The sequence below is a fragment of the Pinus tabuliformis genome, chromosome J (genome assembly GCF_031772625.1).
Source record: "Pinus tabuliformis cultivar Carrire ecotype Pingquan chromosome J, CPIR1, whole genome shotgun sequence".
Taxonomy (NCBI): Eukaryota; Viridiplantae; Streptophyta; class Pinopsida; order Pinales; family Pinaceae; genus Pinus; species Pinus tabuliformis.
The window spans coordinates 495,233,774-495,255,612 of record NC_142295.1 but is presented as its reverse complement, the minus strand read 5'-3'; the positions used below and the strand labels follow the sequence as shown (position 1 = coordinate 495,255,612).

The 21,839-nt window shown below is 38.4% G+C and overlaps 1 protein-coding gene across 1 annotated transcript in view; it reads left to right on the top strand.

Annotated features, from left to right (window-relative positions):
* The window catches only part of LOC149227954 (uncharacterized), a 354,504-nt gene that overhangs the window by 62,818 nt on the left and 269,847 nt on the right, over positions 1-21,839 (top strand). The window contains exon 3 of the mRNA XM_089380634.1: positions 6,090-6,173. Within this exon, the coding sequence (XP_089236760.1) occupies positions 6,090-6,173 (84 nt within the window). The remainder of the gene's footprint in view (positions 1-6,089; positions 6,174-21,839) is intronic.

The window sequence follows — 21,839 nt, the reverse complement described above, 5'->3', positions numbered from 1 at the left end:
ATATTGAACAACTGGAATGCTTCAAAATAAATGGCAGAGATACACATGTTTGTAGACTCAAGAAAGCCGTATATGGCTTGAAGCAAGTTCCCAAGGCATGGTGGGTAACGATGGATGCATATCTCTTAAGAATTGGGTTTGTCAAAAGTTCTGTCGATGCAAACCTCTACATTAAGGTGGTGAAGAATGAACCAGTTATTAGCTTTGTTTATTATAGATGTGGAGCACAGAATACTAGAAAGCAAGAAAATGTTGGCCGCTGAATTTGAGATGAAAGATCTAGGACTCATGCACTACTTGGGCTTGGAAGTTTGGCAGAAACTAAGTGATATATATTTGGGTCAAAGTAAATATATAATCAAGATATTGCATAAATTCGGTATGATGGATTCCAAGCCTCTGACTACTCCCATGATCACTAATCTCAAGAAGTTGAGAACCTCCGACTCCAGTCTCGTCGATCCTACTAGCTATCATAAGTTGGTGGGTTCTCTAATGTACTTGGTAAATACAAGACTTGATATATGTTTTGTTGTAAATGTTCTTAGTCAATTTCAATTGGAGCCTCGTCATGATCATTGGATAGCTTCCAAGCATATTTTGAGATACCTATGTGGCACAATACATCATTGTCTGAAGTATGATGGAAAGGAAGTCAAGTTAACAGGTTTTACCGATTCCGATTGGGGTGGCAGTGAGATTGATGGAAGAAGCACTACCAATGGATGTTTCAGTTTGGGATCTGCAATGATTTCATGGATGAGTAGAAAACAAGATCTTGTTGCGTTAAGTAGTGTTGAAGCAGAATATGTTGCTGCATGTGAAGTAGGAAAGGAAGTTGTTTGGTTAAGAAAACTCTTGTCAGATTTGTTTGGAAAGCCTCTAGATCCTATAGTGATAAATTGTGATAATCAAAGCAACATCAAGATGTCTGAAGACCCCGTATTCCATGCAAGGACAAAGCATATCAACAACAAGTACCACTACATTAGGAGTTTGGTACAAGATGGGGTCGTGAAGCTACAATATATTCTGACAGATGAACATGTAGCTGATGTGTTGACAAAATCTCTTTCAAATAAGAAGTTTGAATATTTTAGAAGCATGCTTGGGTTGGTTGATGTTATAGATTTAGTTGATAGGGAGAGATGAAGCATCTTATGGCAAGATGCTTGGGAGGACATCTGGCTGACCTATGTGTTGATGTCTAGATCTCGAAGTAGGGAGGGTGGCATTGGTCATGGAGCTTCGACCTTGGATACACACCTAGATCCCTGGGTTGATGGTAGAGCTTAAAATCCTGATGGTACCTAGAGTGGCTAAAGCTTGAGTCCACCTTAGTCCCACCTGATTAGAGTACCCTGGTTAGGTATCTAATCTGTAGCATTGAGTGTGCTAGAACTCTTCATAGTTCATTTCATTTTGAGATCTTCCATGTACTCTTATATGTATGTAATTATGAATACCTCCCTAGTTAAGAGGGAGTGTTGAAGAATGTAACTAGTGTTGGTATTCATAATTGTACTTGTCAAAAGAAAATTTATTATTAAAGAAAATGACTTATTAAAGCATGGGTTTCATGCTTGGGTCAATGTTTTCTAGGTCAAAGCCTCCATTGAAGGCTTCTAGGTTTTGTCTTAAGTCATTAGAGTCATTGTCATTTTTATTAGACCCTTCTTGGGCTTTTGTATCATGTAAAAATAATTATATTTAGTCAAAATGGTTATTTGTCACTTCCACACCAAGTTGACCCTGTCTCCATGAAGTCGGCCTACATTAGGGCAATTTGACCCAGCAGAAAGGCTATATATAGAGAGGCAATTCGACCTATTTGGAGCATTCACTCAACAAGTTCGATCTTCAAGGAAGAGAGGTAGAAAAGAGAGCGAAGTAGCTAGAGAAGGATGAAATTGCTGGGAAGACCTAATTTGAGTTTCTGGGCTATCTATCTCTCACACGTGTGAAGTTTCTAGGCAGTTGTTGGTGTCAAAATTCTGTGTCTACTAGAGGTCTGAAATTCTGTTGTTGGGGGTCGAAGTTTTGCTGTTGGGGGCCAAAATTTTGGACTAAAGCTACTGCTGGGGTACTGTCACTTGGAGACTTTGAAAGGGATCATCTATTGAAGGTAAGGGATGACTTGGTGGTTGAGGAGGTCTTTGTCTAGGTCTAAGAAGTCTGGAAGTGTCTCATCTTGATTTGAATCCACTGAAGGAAGAGTCTGACTGGGTTTTCCCCTTGTAGGGGTTTTGCCCTGATTGTGCGCCTACATCTTGTGACTCTTGTTCTTGTGGCCTTCATATACATATAATGTGGTAATTGTTTGATGAAAGATAAACTAATGAAAAAGTTAAAGAAGCCATCATAATTCACAAGTAGTTATCAAGAAAGAGGAATCAAACCCTAATTCCTATAATCATTGGTTTCTCAAAAGGAGAAATCAAAAGGGGCTGTACACAACAGGTGCAAAGACAACTTCAGGAGGTTGTACAACCCAATAGAAGAGAAAGGTGATCATATAAATCTTTGGGATAGTTTTCAATAATAGTAGGAGGGTTTTTACAACAGGTTTTGGCAGGTCCCTATAGGGTGTGCGATGCACCAAAGCAACCGGGTTTTACTGTAATTTTTTTCTCTCATTGGACTATTTTCCCAGTTTGGGTGCTCTTGTAAGCTTGGAGTGATTTTAATGGAAACATGATATTTGAAGGGAAGAAATTTCTGTGTATTTGGAGAATTTGGAGATTGGTTTCCTATAACTTCTGCTGATCTTTATTTCCATTTAGATATCCAACAAATTTATTTTATTGTATGATCTAAAGAATTCAATCTAAATTAATTTTTCAGTAAGGAAATCATAAGGAATTAATTTATCTAGGTTGCTAGAATAAACATTTTAACAAATAGATTATGTTACAATAATTATGAACCATGCTTGTGGTGCACCTAGGTTAGAATAGGTAAACCCTAACCTTAATCCCTTTGGAGAATGCATATAACATTCATGGATATGCTTGTCTATAATAGAGTGCTCTTAATGAGATAAATCAATAGACACATGCATGCATCAGTTCCTTGAAGTTTGCACCCAATCTCCTTATGCATAACACCTTGTCTAAAATTGGACTTGTAGCTAAACTAGAACTGAAACAACACTTTCTATGTTAAAGAAAAACATGTGCTTTCCAAAGGATGCAATAGACTTCCTTCCTTGCCTTGGACAATGTGAAACATTGCCTTATAGAGTGCAAAGTCATCATGAATTGTGAGATTGCCATGAAGAATGATGACCATGGCCAAAGAGGTGCGCATACATAAGAGAAATGGTCCATGCAAGGAATAAAAGATAGGTGCACTAAGACAATGATAAGATGGGTGTTTCCACCCTTACATAGTGCAATCACTTTTATAAGGCTAATACAACAAGTGTTTCTTTAAGCCATGTGTCCTAATAGATCCACCTCCATGATGCCCGAATACCAACCTAGGACATAAGAATGTCCATCAAGGTAGGGAATCGCCACCCACTACGGGGCAGTTACAAAAACTATAAAACCAAGCATCATGAAGATGAAACTAAGAAGACCAGTCATGCTCGTCCACCCAGTGGGAACTAGGATACACTTTTACACTTCATCCCACATGGCCTATAGGGCCATAGATTGCACACATTTGGGCTTACAAATGGCATGGTCCTTTGCCAAAAATTTTGGAGTACCCCTGCTGAAAGAGGGGTAACAATTGCAAAATCTGCTCACCATGTGTTGAGAATTTTATAATCTCACCAATTATGACTCTCTTTTAGATGGTTATTGGTGGATTTTGTACCAAAATGAGTAACATTGATGACATGCTAACAACATAGGAGTTAAACAAGGATGTCCACTCTCATTTTCACTCTTTGGGCTTTATTTTAATGAGTTAGAGATCTCATTTCAAAATCTGGGGGCAATACAGGTTGCTATTCTCTCCACGGGATTTCCATGGCCTTTATATTGTTGTATGTAATATTCCTAACGGAAATATTATGCGAATAACTAAAACATGCACTATAACAACAACTAGGAAATTCAACACATACACATGAAATCAAAACACAAGAGGAAATGCACCAAAACTCTGAGCCATTTTATTTATTTTGAGCAGAATGGAGTACAATGAGTATGGAAATAGGAACCTAGGCTTGCTACAGCAAGCTAGGCGAAACCCAGGTTGGAATTGTGATGCCCAAGTACTGGAATGACTCCACCAAAAACCTCTGTGCTGACCCAGTGAATTACTGCCACTGTTGTTGTAGGTGAATTGAGATTTTGACCCTCAAATCTACTCCAAAAATTATGCAAAATTAAATGTAGGCTCTCCACACTAGATCCAACAAAACCTAGAAACATCTCACAGACCCAAGTGGTGGAAATGGTCCTGGGATAAATTGCACCCTCCTCCAACAATTTCTGCTGCTGGCTGTTGAATGGAACTAGGAATTTTGCCCTTAGAAGTGCTCAGAAAATTCTGTAAAATTAATCCTAGCCTCCTCTCACCAAACCCACAAAAACCCAAAAAGGGTTTGGGCTGAATCCATTGACCCCCAGTGACCCCCAACAAGTGTGAATTACCCAATTTGGCCAGAAAATGCCCCACAAAATGGAACTACTGTAGGATGCCAAAATATGACACTGAAAGCCTCCCAAAGTCCTGCAAAGATCCCCTCCGGAAAATGCTTGATTTCTCCAACCCAAATTTCCTCGGAAAGAAGCCACCTCCTGCTCCTGCGCAGACTTGAGCTAGTGAGCTCTGCGCACTATCAAAATGAGGGGAAATTTGTCCCAAATTCTGACCTCACTCATTGCCCTGAAAAATTCTCCAAATCTTCGGCCTTAACTATGAAGAATGTCTCAGCAAAATCCTGGAGTCTCCAACCAACTGCAACTGCTCCAAATGATGTGCCACGAACTCCTTCCGTGTCTGGGAAATGTGCATAACTGGGAAAACTCCTGCAATGAAGCTCAAGGAAAGCCCTGAATTGGACTCCAAAATTACCTGACTAGGGAGATTACCTGACTAGGGAGACACTCGAAGTTCTCCGAAATGAGGGTGGAATTTCACTTGGAATTCCTAGTGCTAAACAACACTTTTCTTCTTGTGTTAAATAGCCCCAAGAGAAGATGAAAGGTGAAATATAATAGTCAAAAGATGATTAGCAAATGAGTCCATCCTCCTCTTATAATTTCTCCCCATGCTTCTAGACTCCTTTTTTTAATTATTATTTTATTGGTGGGGGCCATTTTCCATTAAGTGACTTTTGCCTCCATTTTAGTAAAATAATAATTTGCTGCCAATCTCCAATAAAATAATACTTGCCACCTTTCTCCAAAATAAATTTTGCCCCTTTACTTAATATCACCAAAATTAGGTAAAACTCCCATGCTCAGAAAATTGGGGACATTACATTGTAGATAACGTTGTCCTTTATACTATTTAGTATTTGCAAATGACATTGTCCTTCTATTCCATTCAATTGTAGGCCTCCAGAAACAGATGGACAATGTAAGCTCATTCGTGATAACCATGTTCTTCATGTCAACCTTGCAAAGGCTATTGGTTATGGCCTTGAATACATGTAAGCAAGGGGCATCTGATACTATTCTCTACTGTTCTCAATAGTTCCATTTGGTTATTGGTGACGTTTCTATTTCTTAATTCTTAGTTTTAATTTTGGATACATAGTTTCCACTTATATAATTATTTGCTTTTTGTCCTCAATTGCTATGCAAGAACCATTGCATCTGCTTGGAAAGAAGGAAATTTAATCATATGCTTGATTTATTGATTTGGTTTTCTAAAACCATGTTCGAGCCTAACATTGCTATCCATTTTTCAGGAAATTCCTAGTTTATTGAGTCTAGGTAAGAGATCCACTAGGATTTGTTCTAGGATAGAGGAATCTAGATGTGCATAGCTGGAGACCTTGATCATTCACTAAAGTTCTATTTGCAATAGCCATGTAAGAGAACAATTTATCTGTACTTTACTTTTAGTTCAACCAGTTCGTTTTTTGTCATTTGTTACAATATTGGAATTGTTAATCTGTTCAGTATCCTGTTCCAATGAGCAAGGCAACACAAGGGAGGACGGATCTGATTATAGGAACATGGCTCAAATCTCAACCTCGTGAGAAGGTACACATTTTTTATATTTGTAGCTAACCATGCTCTCCCTTATACATGAAATATTGATAGTAGCTGATTTTATCCTATTCCCATGCTTCTTTTATTCACTATGTTGTATATGCCTTTTCGTGAAACATAATATAACTCTTGTAAAGAAAATAAGTTTCTAATAAGCAGACTCAATGTTATATTTATCATTTGGCTTCCATAACATAACCAGTATACTACATATTCTAGGATTCAAATATAGAAGAATGGCATTTGGCATTTTTTCAAACTTTTCTGATGTTTTTATTTTCAAATCTCCTTATAAGGTTTTGATTGCTAGTTTTTGTTGTGTACTTAAACACAACATTTTTACAATGAAAGTAGAATCTATGTATGTGCCATTAGGTCATTTTGTTGCTTCATTAACCATCAGTTTCTGTCATTTCCTGTTTTAGGGATTTTATATTTTTAATAGTTCTATTTATACCCTAGAGTTGACTGGTTGACTAGTGTTCAATCATTAGTATTATTTGTATTTACATAATGAATTGAGTGCTTCACATGTTTTGATGTGTGTTCATCACATAGAGGAGTGTGCTTGGCACATGCTGGCATGTGTCTACCTATTCTTGGCACGTGGGGCACATAACTTGAGGATTTACATAGAGGAGTGTGCTTGGCATGTGTTAATGTGTGGCCACCAGACGGATGAGTGTGCTTGGCATGTGTTAATGTGTGGCCACCACACGGATAAGTGTGCTTGGCATGTGTCACTTTCTTAGCACATGTGGGATGCATTACTTGGGGAGCTGCACTTTTCTATTCTTGAATATATTTGCATCCATGGAACCCTCTTGTATCCTATAGAAAAGATGGATAGCACATTAATGAACAAGTAGTCATTGGTAATTATTCTTCAGTGTTAATGTGAAGTTAGGTGATTGCTGCTACAGATTTCTGGCTTGCTGGTTTTGATTTGCAGATTTAGTAATTTTAAGATCTACACTTGTTGCTTGTTGGATTGATTTGAAGCTCTGATATGCATTGTTTACACTCTTAATCTATACTCATATGCTTTTAGTTTGCAAAATCTGAACCTTTGATTGGTGTTTATTAACATTTTCAGATTCAGCTGTAGGGTAAACTGTAAAACCTTTGAGTGAAGATCTCTTATCATGAGCTGAAATTTTAACATGGTATAAGAACTTGTTTTCTGAATTTGGAGCAGATCTGTTAACAAGCCCCAATGATTGGAGTGATCCATACCTGAGAAAAGGATATGGACCTTTGAGAGGTTGTACTAATTTTTATGCCTGTAAAGGAGAATTAGACTTGTGAGAGGTTGCTGATTTTGGCTGAACTGTTTTGTATGAGTTGTGATCTAAAGGACTACAGGAATGGTGAACTTTGGAAGGAGTGTGACCGATTAGAAGGATATTCACTCTATGGAAATGCAATTTGTGGGAGCCTATGGAGGAGATAGATCTATGGGGAACTAAGTGACATGATAATGGGACATGGGGACACATGGACATGAGTGTCCATTGTCCAACACGTGACTTATAGGCTCTTAAGATGTGACAGTCAGGGAGAAGTATATACTACATATATAGTAAAAATAAAATGATTACAGTTAAGGAAATAGATGTAAATATGCAAATGTTTAGAACATTTCGAAAATATTGATACAACTAGTAACTTACTACATCAAACACCCAAGGAATTAGAGTACATTTAGAAGTTTAGAACAAAAAACTGCAGTTTTCTCTGAGTCTTTTGATGTCATCAAAATCAAAATGTATAAAATAGATGATAGTCATAGATAAGTTCATGATTCTTAGATGATCATGATACTAAATACAAAAAAGGGTAGAATGGTAGAACCATAGATAGAAGAATTTCATTGCCCGTTTGTTCCATGTCCATGCCATAGCCATAATCATCAAGATCATCACCACTGCATTCCTCTCCTTTCTCGTCCTCTATGTTCAGTTTGATATCTAGGTCGTTGGGGTGGAGGATGACACCTCAAGAGGATCACCATCATAAAAATAACCATCTCTAGCATTTGTTCATTGAGAGATCCAATTTGGCTAATGCCAACTCAACACTATTGTCCAAACCCATATCATTAGGAAATACATCCTACATCTTTGTTCTTCCCTTCAAGTAGTCTTCCTTGATCTTATATATAAGACGAAGATTGGAATGCACATTCCCCATTGTATCCACTTTGGATTGCTCAAGCTTGTTCTTCATTGAAGTGTGCACATTCTTGTATTTGCTCCAATTCCTCTCACATGAAGAGGATGAAGGAACTTGAGAGAGGTGCCTCATGGTTCATTGTTATAGAATAGTGCATGTTGTCCCATGTGTTTCCCATCAAGAATAGGGCTTCTTAAGCCCTTGCTTATTCTCACATTATAGCCTTTGAATCTCCTACAACTAGTGGAAAACTCTACGGAGCTCTCGTCCACCTCATCAAGGGTGGCTCTATCATGATTTATCTTGTTTATTGTGATCTTCCTCTTCTCTGAAGTTTCCCTACCCTTGTAGGGAGGGAATTGTGTGTAGGCCCAACATTGAGCCACTCATCATTATAGTATTTGGGATTTATTGAGTGAGTTGAGCAATGCAATTGTTTAGAATTCTTATCACACATGCTTGTAGGAACATCTTGTATGGTGGTGAGCAAGATCTTTGCTAATGTTTGATACCAAGGACATGTTACTGCACAAATTGTACGTAAGAATAGTGAAAGCTCCAACCCACACTGTACAATCCAAGTGTAACCTCAATAGGCCACCCATTGTCACCTCAACAACCTACCTTTGTCTCTTTAGGCTGGTTCTCCTTTGGTTGTAGGGGGCTTTCTTGAAATATCACTAGGGCTAGCAATAAGGAGTAGGGTGATATCACAAGTAACCCTAGTGATCAAGTTGGGTTTAATAGAAAAAGGAAATACTCATGATGGAGAGATGTGAATACCAATGCCACTATTCAAGGGTGATGGAGTCAAGGGAATATGAATGATGAGAGGATATCAAGAAGAAACCCTCCTTAGGTCAGTGACCTAGAATAATGGATTAGGGGAAAGATTACTATCTAAGGATGGGTAATCTCTTGGCTAATTAGGGTAAACTGTAAAGTCAGAAACCCACTAGAGGATTCTTTAATAGGATTTCCCTTATCCCGAGGATCAATTATCGCATGTGAAACAAGCCAAGAATTTACTAAGGGAACTGTGATATCCCTTATCAGGAATATTCCTCAAACACAAGCAAACTCCAACCAGAGATGGACTGGGAGGGCATTTATCAGATATGTCGCCTCTGAAAAGAGGACAAGATCCGGAGGCTGCTTGGCCCTTTCCAGACTCTGTCTAAGAGTATAGGAGAAACACACAAGTGGTATAATAGCTGAGAATGCTCAAAGAGATACAAATAACAATGGTGCAACATATAACAATATAACCATAAGCAGATACTCAAGAAATGCAGAGAGAAATGCTAAGCCATTTTATTATACTGAGTAATAGAATGAGTACATGAAGTGATCAGAAAGATGGCACCTCGACTTGCACAAGGCAAGTGAAGAAATACACTCAGAATAGCAAAGGAATAGCCCCTCTCTGAATTGCGTCCAAGCTGCTAGAGAACTGCTGTGCTGTTGCTGCTGCTAGAAATCAAATGAGGATTTGGGGCTGCTCCCCTCCTCAGAAAACGCTGAATCTCTGGAATCAGACTCTACTCAAGAAACCTAGAAAAGCCCAGAAAGCTTTTCTGAAATGCCCGACCCCCGAAAATCACCCCCTTGGGGTTCTGCGCAGTCCCTCAATGCTTTGCGCTGCCACTGAATGAAACCCTCCAGAAATCTTCCTGAAACCCCTGCCAAAACTCTCTAATATGCAAGGGCTGATCCCCTGCTCTATCTCTCAGCACAAATCCTACTGCAAACCCTCAACCCAGAACTCCTGCCAGAAAGAATTGCGTCACCCCTCTCAGTGCTGCGCAGTCCTCCAAAACGCTGATGAAACTGCTGCTAAAATGCTGATGAAACTACTATTGAAATGCCAATGGAAATACCTTGCCCGAGCAGGCACTCGAAGTCCCCTGGGGCTAAGGGTGAGATCTCCGAACGGAGACACTCAATGCACTAAACAGTGTTGCAGACTAGCTAAACAGCCAGCGTGCTCTAAGTCGAAATGACTATCACAAATGCTCATAACTGAATGATCAAAATGAGGGGGCTTCTCTCTCTTTTATAGCCTTTGCCTCTCTCAATCCCAAGGCTCACCTCCTCCAACGTAATTCCCCTCTTGCCACGTGTTTCTTTCCTTCTGCGCAGTCCCTCCAAGTGTCTGCGTGGGCTCCATCTCTGCGTCCCCCTTTGGCCCCCTTGGCTCCCCTTTAAGTCACAACGTTGTGTTACTAGGAAGTGACTTTTTATTCTAAAAGTGAGTTATGTCCTCCTTCCTCACCTTTTTATTTATAAATAACTATAGAAGGCAAAAATTGAGCAAAATCGAATATTCCAATTAGCCATGGCTAATTAGGAATATTACAGGAACCCTCGCTAGGGTTTGTGTAACAAAGAGTCTCAATGATTACTTTACACCAACAAAGGAGGAGATGAAGGCTAGTGCCTTCAACCCTCCTTCCACATGACTCGTTGCCCCTCAATGGATTGATCTCACTACGCATTGTGGTGATATTGAATCACTTACAATTCAAACCCTTTAAACACTGTAGATGGAACTAAGAAAGAAAATTCTTCTAAGTCGAAACATATATGGCATGATAAACCCAAAACACCAGTAAACACCAAGAAATATTTTCATTAAGCCCTAGGGAGAGGAATACTCCCACTATCCAACCATGAATTACAAATGAGGAAGTCCTTCCTTTATATAGAGGAGGTAAGGAACTTCCTTTACATTAAAATAACATTATTTGGGGAATTTCCTTAGATCTAGCAAGGAAATTCTAGATCTAGTCTACTTCTAGAAACTAAAATTAATAAAATAAAGTGGTCAAAGCCACATGTACAATGAGAAATAATAGATTGCCACAAAAGGTGGATTGATCCATCCAACTAGGGAAGAAAAAGTCGATAAATTATTATTCTTTGAAAACGCTAACCAACATCCCCTTGTTTCATTCTCGAAATAGTTGTTAAACCTTGAATGATGTGTCCACGTCCCAAGAAGCAATCCAACTTTCCCACATTTGACTTGATACAAGTTGAAATGACAATTAGTAGCCCAACGACTTGCATAGGAAGCTTCCAGTGGTTACTTTGACCATTTTTGACTCCCACATGTGAGCTTGCATGCATGTAAAATGGTTCCATGAATTGCATTATGGAGAAAACACCCTACAAGATGAGCCCAAAATTTTTGTCGAGGAAGGTGGACTAGATCATGAGGATTCCAATGAGCTATCACTTGATCAATTTGGAGCCAGGGCATTGCCTATAGACCACTTGAATTTTGCCACGTGTGAGTTGGAAACAAGGACGATTTTGCTTGCATGGATAATGCCCTGCTCCATTGATGGATTTTGGCATCTGGGTTTTGTTCAGAGCATGATTCATTTCAACTTTGATGTAAAGTTTATCCATGCATGTCAAGGAATGACCTCCTTTGGCCATGTTGTTTTTTGTAGCATCGGGAGGTATTCTTGCATGTCAACGAACCTTCCAAATCAACAAAAAGAAAATATAAAAATTAAAAGAAAAATCATTTTTTGTATCGGTTTATGTAGGCTCCAAGAATCCTAAGTCGGCCCACCATTGGAGGTGACCCTTGGTCAAAAAGGGACACCCATTTGACCACTATAAATACACAAAGATGACATCTAATTCAATCATCCAATCCAACCAACAATGAAGATCTTATCTAAAGTAATCACACATGTGGACAAAGAGAGAGAAGGCCGAAGTTGACTGAGTTGATAGAAGGTTGTTTTCTTGTGAATTTGGACCAAGCTATGCTGAAACAATTACTTATTTAAAAACTTATTTCTGCTGCAATATTAGTTAAGAAATTGTAGGTAGAACATAAACCAAATGCACAATAAAAGACAAACAAGAACCAAGTGAGACACAAAGAATTTAGGCCCAAACCCACAAGGGGAAAACCCAACCAGATTCTTCTTCTATTAGATATCAATTGTTCAGCAGAGATACAAAGTACAATGATAGATCAAGAGAATGAGTAAGTCCACCAAAATTTGAACATTTTGAAGCATAAAGATCACTGGTAGTAGCACCAAATGCAAACACTAAATCAACCTTCCCTTCAACTGAATCAACACTAAAACACTGAATCAACCTTGGCTCACCAAGTTTTGCTCTTACTCTCCAAGTCTCTCTTTCACAATCTTCTTCAAGTCTTTCCAACTCTTCTCAAGTTCGAATTCTTCTTTCACAATGCACAAGTAGTAAGGAGAAGGGATGATATGAGATACATATATAGGAGGAGCAATGAATTCTTGTCATAAAGGAGGAGAAACACACATGCCTTGAGGTAGGTGCAATGTATGCCCTTTTTGGGAAGAGCAACTTATGCCATTATGGAGAGGCAACACATGCCTTGTAACTTATGCCATTAAGGAGAGGTAACACATGCCTAGATGGAGGAATCTCGCATGCCTTAGAAGAAGTGTAACATATGCCATTAAGGAGAGTGTAAGAGTATCATCATTTAGGAGAGTAACATATAACTTTAAATGAGGAGAGTGTAACATATGCATTAAAGAGAGTGTAAGAGGAATCTTTTATGACATGCCTTTAATGAGTGTAAGAGGAATATGCCATGTCTTTATTGAGAGCATAAGAGAGAGTGTAACATATCCATTAAGTCAGAGAGAGTAACGTAGAGCCATGAGAGTCATCAAGGAGAGAAAGGTGCAAAGTGATTGAGAGAGATGAAGGTAAGGTGACTTGTAATTCCTTTTAATAATAATATCATAGTAACATAAAGGATAATAATAATAATAATAATAATAATATTGATGAGTAAGTCGATGTTGAACTATTAGGATTGATTAATGATAAGTGAAGTGATTTTCCATCAAATATACTTGATTACCAATTGATGCAAGGTGATTGACTATTTCTGGAAAGTGATACTTGAGATGCTAGAGATGACTTTCTAATTTTGGAAAGTCATTTTAGAATTGAGAAAAATGAGCTTTTATTTAAGAAAATTCATCCTTGAGCTACCAATTTTCAACACTCCCTCTCAGCTAGGGAGGAATTTCTTTCTGCAGCAAATATGTTAAAACTGGCAACTAGGGCAAAACTTCATGTGGGTCATCTTATTCATGGCTCATAATATTTTTATTAGATTCCTCTTGTCGAGAGGTGTAGGATTGATATAAAGATCATCCGATTCCGATAAGTATTCATGGAGATATGAATTTTTTTTGATTATGGAATTATTATCAAGCCGACCTACAACACATGTAGGCTCAGAAGCCCAATAGTCGCATCTATTCAAACACCAACGTTGTGTATAAATACAGGAGGACTTTTCCTCATTTGGACTCACTCATCTCATCACATCTCTTTCTCTCTCTACTGCGCAGAAAAGAGTCTCTTCTCTACTGTGCAGAAAAGGGTCTCTCCCTCACACATGTGAAGCCGGAAGCTGCAGAAACTGAAGCTGCAATTGCAGAAGTGAAGTTTGACCTGCGTGGACTAGAAGATCTCCTCATCTGAACTACGTTGTAGTTTCATCTGAAACTCCTCTGAAAGACACAACTTTTGGTGGTGGAATCAAGTCAATCTGACGGACGGTTTGCAAGATATCGACTGCCCTAGTTTGAAGCTAGAAGTTGCCGAAACTGAAGTTGCAACTGCAGAAGTAAAGTTTGACTTGCGTGGACTAGAAGATCTCCTCATCTGAACTACGCTGTAGGTTCATCTGAACCTCCTCTGAAAGACGCAACTTTTGGTGGTGGAATCAAGTCAATCCGATGGACGGTTTGCAAGATATCGACTGCCCTAGTTTGAAGTCGGAAGCTGCCAAAACTGAAGCTACAACTGCAGAAGTAAAGTTTGACCTGAGTGGACTAGAAGGTCTCCTCATCTGAACCGCGTTGTAGGTTCATCTGAACCTCCTCTGGAAGCCGCAACTTTTGGTGGTGGAATCAAGCTGATCCGACGGTCGGTTTGTGAGATATCGTCTGCCCTAGTTTGATGATAAAGCCGCTAATGTTGATGCTGCTGATCTAGGGTTTGCTAGTGCCGATATGAATCAGATTTATTGTACTATTTCTCTCTGTTGAATTATTGAAGATAAAAGAAGATTTGATCAAAGAGTTTCCCCACACATTATGGGGTTTGTCACTGGCTAGCCACCACATCTTGTGTCTCTTGTCTTGGCTTGTTTTCTGTCAACCATTTAATGTTCTATCTGCACTTTACTTTATGAACATGTGATTGCTAATCTATGGAATATAATTAGAAAAAGAACTAAACTGTTATAAGCATAGAACATACCATAACTTAACAAAATATCTCTTCTTTCTCTGCTCATCTCTACCTTGGAACAATGATGTCTCAATCTAATGAAGAAGAATCATCATAGGGGAGGTTCATCTATCACCCTATATCCACTGATATTCCTAGCTTGACACAGAATTGGGGGGATTACCACTCGTCAACACATGACAAGGATTGCGCACAACCAAGTCTCACCAAAAGAGTCAAGTGGTAGAACACTTGCAACCACAGACTTTGGGGGGATTACCACTTATCAACACATGACAAAGATCATGCACAACCGAGTCTCATCTTTGCTTGGGGGGATTACCGCTTATCAACACATGACAAGGATCTTGCACAACCAAGCTTTACCACATCCATTGGCTAGATGGGTGGCAATCCCAACAAGTCAGCTTGTGGGTAGGATGCATTCTGGGGTATACTTTTGGCAAGTCCTAGACTTGATGGTAGGGGGGATCACCACTTGTCAACACATGACAAGGATCGTGCACAACCTATAGTCAAGAGTTCCTTCAACCCCAAGAGCTCTTCTGGCTCCATTCCCAACTTGTGAGCTCAAACAAGAGGGAAGAGCATAGTTCAGTGTTCTTGATCATCCATGACTGCCCCCACTAGGAAGAGTCACATTCGTTAGTTCCAAGCTACTCTCTGAATACGAAAAACTTCCCTTTTGACAACTATTTGATCATTAGTCACAATATGATGGATTCTCACTGCTCCTCTCTACACCATATCCCTGATATAGTGATATTTAATCTCAATGTGCTTGGACTTGTCATGCAACATGGGATTTTCTGCAAGTCGAATCCCACTCTGATTATCACAATATATTATTGTCGTATCTGGTACATGCTCTAACAACTCTCCAAAGAGCTTCCTTAGCCATGTTACCTCACAGCTAGCCATGCTAGCAACAATGTACTCGACTTCAACTGTGCTAAGGGCTACAAACTTCTGTTTTCTGCTCATCCAAGATATCATGGCAGATCCTAAGCTAAAACAACATCTAGATGTGCTCTTTCTGTCAGTAGAGTTACCAACCCAATCAACATCAGAGTACCCATGTAGTCTCACATCTCCGACAGTATATCTCAATCCAAGATTGATGGTCCCATGTAGGTATCTCAGCACATGATTTGCAACAATCCAGTGTGCATGTGATGGCTTAATCATATATTGGCTCAAAGTATTGACCACAAAATATATGTCTGGTCTAGTGTTCACTAAGAACATCAATGCCCCAATCAGTTGTCGATACTCAGAAGGATTTGCCAAATCAGGTCCTGCAACTTCACCACATAACTTCTTGAAATTCATTTCCATTGGTGTATTCATGGACTTACATTCTGTCATACCAAATCTTTCCAGTAGCTTGACAACATATTTTCCTTGAGAAAGGAAAATCTCACCAAGTGTTTGCCATACCTCTAGGCCCAGAAAGTAGTGCATAAAATGAAGGTTCTTTCATGTCAAATGCATAAGCTAACTCCCTCTTAGATTGGAGGATAAGAGGTTCTCCACCTATCAAGAATAAATCATTAACATATAATGCCAAAATTAAAGGCATTCCTTGGACCGTTTTGAAGTAGAGATTTGGATCAACATTGCTTCTGGTAAAACCAAGCATCATCAAGAAGCTATCAATACGGGCATACCAAGCTCTTGGGGCTTGCTTGAATCCATAGAGGGCTTTCTTCAGTGTACACATGAGTTTTCCTGTCATTTTCTTCTAAGCCTTGTGGTTGCTCTACAAATACTTCTTCCTTGAGGAAGTCATGTAGAAAAGCAGTTTTCATTTGGTGAAGAGTCCATCCCTGGTTAGCAGTTGGGGCTACAATAGATCAGATGGTAGTATATCGAGCAATAGGTGCGAAAATCTCATCATAGTCTACTCCCTCTTTCTGAGAGAAACCTCTAACCACAAATCTAGCTTTGCATTTTTCAGTACTTCCATCCACACCATGTTTAATTTTGTACAACCATTTAGAAGTCACAACTAACTTACCTTTGGGTCTTGTAACTACTTCCTATACATCATTATGTATGATGGACTCGTATTCTTTGGTCATTGTATCTTTCCATACTATTTTTCACTACTTCTTCAAAAGTGCATGGTTAAGCCTGAATACAACGTATCCCTGGAACCGACATGGCTTCTTACTTTCTCTAAAGGTTCCTCTAGGGGAGCATGTATATCAGCATCCTGTAAAGTGTCACAGAGCCATAATGGTCTCTTTTTAGCAAAAGGATCACATGGAGGAGGATCCAAGGGGTCTTTGGGCTCCAATGGTTCATCAACAAGATCAGGTTCAGGCTCAGGATCTTCTTAAGAATCCAAGGCATCATCCTAACTTTCAACATTAGTAGGAGGGCGAGGTGTTGGAAAATCAGAAAGGCAGTAAAGATTTTCTTGATCTTGATAAGTACTTGTGATTGATCTTGATAAGTAGTTGTGATGTTTCTTATTATTACGATTTTTTATATCTTCTTTCTTTAGTTCATTAAGCAATTACCAAAAGAAGCAGCACATAAAACAATGGACAAAAGATGTAGGCACATGCCAGGGCAAAACCCCCCTCGAGGGGAAAACCCAGTCAAAGTAATTCTTCCTTTCAATAGTATTCTTTGAGACTCTTCACCCTAGACCTTGACCAGACCTTCCCTCCACACCAAGTCAGCCTCTAAAAGATTGACCTCTTGCCAACAACTTCGACTATGCAACAAATTGCAGCAGCTAACAGCTTTCGGCAGTAGTCCAAATTGGAAGACTTCGATCTCCCAATCTAGAGCAAGAAACAGAGAGAGACCACCACCAAAATTTTGATTTTCCTCGACTCCTTAGACTCACCCAAACTTGCATTCACTTCGGCTTCCCTGCAATAGACTTTCCCAGCTACCCACTTCACACTTCTGCCTAACAACAAGATTTTCACACTTCTGCCCAGCAGAGAGAATTCGAACTTTATGAGAAGTGATGCTCCAAATGAATTTGATGTCCTTCCTTTTATAGGCTTCTTGTGGGGTCCAATAGGGTCTTAGGCCGACTTGATCTTACCTTAGGCTAATACGGTGTGGAGGTTTCATAATTCATATTTGACTCAATACTTAACCTTTTTACATGATTCAAAAGCCCATGAAGGGTCTCTTTAAATGTACAATAATTCTATAGACTTGGAATAAATCCTAGAAGTCCTCAATGGAGACTTTGACCTAAAAGATGGTGACCCAAGTATGAAACCCATGCTTTAATAAGTCACAATAGTAATAATAAAAATTATTTTCTTTATTCTTTTGACAAGTACATTACATGATGACTCAGGTACATTATTGAAGATCGAACATAGTTACTTTTTCCAACATGAGTGTTTCTTTCCTTTCCAAGAGCCGCATCTTCATCAAATGTTACATCCTTGCTAAACTCTATAGTTCTTTGACTAGGCACGTATATTTTGTAGGCTTTAGAATTTTCACAATAACCAACAAACATATCTTTCTTACCTGAAGCTTCCAGCTTGGTCCTCTTTTCCTTTGGCACATGAAAGTAGACAGGGCAACCAAAGATCCTTAAGTGCCCAACCTCGGGCTTTTCACCAGTGAAGACTTCTTCAAGAGTCTTGTTGTTTAAGGTTTGGTGTGGAGATCTATTTTGGACATAAACGACAATGTTTGCAACTTCTCCCCATAGATACTTTGGTAGATTTTGGTCATGCAACATAGCTTTGATTGCTTCCATGAAAGTTTTGTTTTTTCTTTCAGCCACACCATTTTGTTTTGGGTTATATGGTACGTGGTCTCTTTCCTCATTCCATCTTCTTTGTAGAAGTTAATGAAATCATTTGAAGTGAACTCTCCTCCATTGGCAGATCTAAAGATTTTGATCTTCTTTCTAGTTTGTTTTTCTACTAGAGCTTTGAAGTCTTTGAACATGTTAAATGCTTGACTTTTGTTTTTCAAAAAGAAGATCCATGTTTTGCGAGAAAAATCATCCACAAAGATTATATAATACAAGTAGCCACTAAGAGAAGTTACAAGCATAGGTCCACATAAATCATAATGTATAAGATGAAGTACCTAACTGGTTTTGCTTTTGCTTGAAGGGAATGGTCCTTTTACATGCTTTCCACTTGCATACTCTTAACAAACTCCATCATGATCCACTCTAATCTCGGGCATTCCGAAAACCATCTTTCTCACATGAGGCAAAGCTTTATAATGTAGATAAGTGAACCTTTGATGCCACATTTCACATTGATGATTACTATCATAAATCAAAGCATGGATTGGTCTTCCATTGACTTTATAAACACCTTCAAATCTTGATCCCAGAGTGAAGGCATCGCTCATGCTAGATTTCACTGACCAAGTCATTAAGGGAATTTTGAGGTCTAAAATGGGCCTCCTAAGAAAAATGTACAACCAAAATATACTTTATAAGAACTAATAGGATTCAAGATGATGATGTCAACCATGGGGGACGATTCACCAATTTTGGAGTAAAAAAGTAAAAAAAATTAAAAAATAATAAATTAATAAAACTATTTTTTTCAACTCGTATTTTCACCTCATCTCCATAAGGTTTTACTCAAATTTCGAGTAGGAGTACTCATTGGATGCAAAATTTAATTCTTCATCGAAGGAGTACTCATGTTGCATACTTTCGATGAACCTTGTTACAAGAAAAATGAGAAATACATTCATGTATTTCTCATTTTTCGTGTAGCATGGTTCATCGAAAGTATGCAAAATGGGTACTCCTTGGATGAGGAATCAAATTTTGCATCCAACGAGTATTTCCGCTCAAAATTTGAGTAAACCCATAGGGAGATAAGTTGAAAATACGAGTTGAAAAAAAGAGTTTTTTCTTTTTTCACGCTAAAATTTGATGATGTAATCTAATCTTGTTTTATTATTTTCACTATTATTTTATAATTTCCTTAGGAGGCCCAATTTAGACCTCAAAACTCCCCTAATGGAGAACTTTTCCATTTATGAAAACAATTTTCATTCCTTTGTCTTCTAAGGCAAATATAGATACAAGATTCCTTTTCAAACCAGGTATATACAAAACTTCTTGAAGAGATATAATTTTACCTTGATCTAGATGAAAAGAAACAGAATCAAATCCCTTTACAGGATATGTATAATTATCTCCAAGTATGATTTTCAGATCCGTCTCCCTCTCAACCAGATTTGAGAGAACTTCTTTATAATTAGTAAAGTGTCTTAAAGCACCACTATCAACCAACCATCTATCGCAAGAATCCACAGGAAAGGAACTAGAAAGAGCAGAAACGAGAAAGTACTGTGTTTGTGTTTTAGCTGCATTATTATCATACCTTGGGTTCCTTGAAGTCTTGGAAGAACAGTAGCTTTCTTTATGAACAACAGGAGCTTCTCTTCTTCTTTTACATGTGGAATTCTTGATATTTCGAGCTTTACATGATGGGTTACTTCCTCTCTTTTTTCTGCTTTCATATTCATACTAAAGTAATTGATCTGTAATTCCTTGAGCGGTTTGGCTTCCTTTGATTTATCATTTATACTGCTGTGTATCCTGCATATATGAATGTATAAAGAAATCATGGATTATGTCTTTCTTTGATGATTGAACCAACTAAATTCTCTTAGCAAGAAATGTTATAAGTGATGTCTCTATTCTTTGAAGAATGATCAGAGACACGCCAGATCTAGATGTCCTAGGCACTGGTCTCTCAGCAATCAAGAGGCTATCTTTAGAATCGACAACAGGTTCCTTGAAGTCTTGGAAGAATGGTAGCTTTCTTTACGAACAACAAGAGTTTCTGTTCTTCTTTTCTAATCAAATTTGAAGTTATTGTTACGATTGTTGTAGTTGGATCTTGGCGCACTTTAGTTTTCTAGACAGTCACGGGCATAATGGCCATACTTATGGCAATTGTAGCATTGAACTTTTGATAAGTCCTTGTTCCATTTATAGGAACTATTGGATGTGGGAGCAAACTTTCTTGAAAAGTGATGACCTCTTTTTCCTCTTTTCTTCTTGTCTTGGATAACAAAGGCAGTAGGTTCTCCCTCTTCATGTTTGGGAATTCTTCCTCTGGCAATCATTCTGGCCTCTTCTTGACTGCACTTTCCCAGGAGCTCATCAAATGTGGGACACTTATCATTGTTGCTAATGGTAGTAATAAAAGTTTCCCAAGTTGGAGAAAGACCTCCAAGCGTAATCAACACCAACTCTTTATCAGATATAATTTCACCAGCAGTTGACAACTGATCCTTAATTTTAGAAATCCTCATGAAGTATGCTTGAATTGTTTCTCCTCTGTACATATTAATGTCCTTGAGTTGATTCTTCAAAGCAAGGATTTGACTCAAGTTGTTTACTTGATACATTCCAATCAGCTTGTCATACATTTCCTTAGATTTCTTCAACTTGGAGACATAGGTGATGAGATGATCTCCAAGAGAATCAAAGATAATCTTCTTGGTCTTGACTTTTCCCTTTTTGTATTTGGCCTTGACAACATTTGAATTTTATGGTGGTTCTACTACCTTGCCTTCCACATATTCCAATACATCATGTTCTTCAAGGGTAATATACAATCTTGCCTTCCATGGACCAAAATTCGAAGCACCATTCAACTTGTCTTCAATCTTGAAGTAAGAAGAAGACATCCTGATCAAGTCAAACAAATTTCAGCAGCAAACAAGATCTTCAACGAAGCAACAAGTAAGATTTCAGCAGCAAGTAAGAGCTTCAAAGAAGCAACAAGTAATATTTCAGTAGCAAGTAAGATCTTCAAAGAAGTGATAGCTCTTATCTTCTTGGGCTTGTCTTCACCAAAGCTCTGATACCATGTTGAAATTCTGATGTTCTATGCTGAAACAATTACTTATTTCAAAACTTCTTTCTGCTGCAATATTAGTTAAGCAATTGTAGATAGAACATAAACCAAATGCACAATAGAAGACAACCAAGAACAAAATGAGTGTTAAAATTGGCAACTAGGGCCAAACTCCATGTGGGTCATCTTATTTATGGCAACTGATATTTTTATTGGATCCCTCTCATTGAGAGGTGTAGGATTGATCTAAAGATCATCCGATTCTGATAAGTATTTATGAAGATATGAATTTATTTGTGTTATAAATCAAATTGTCAAGTCAGCCAGCATCTTATGTAGGCTCAGAAGC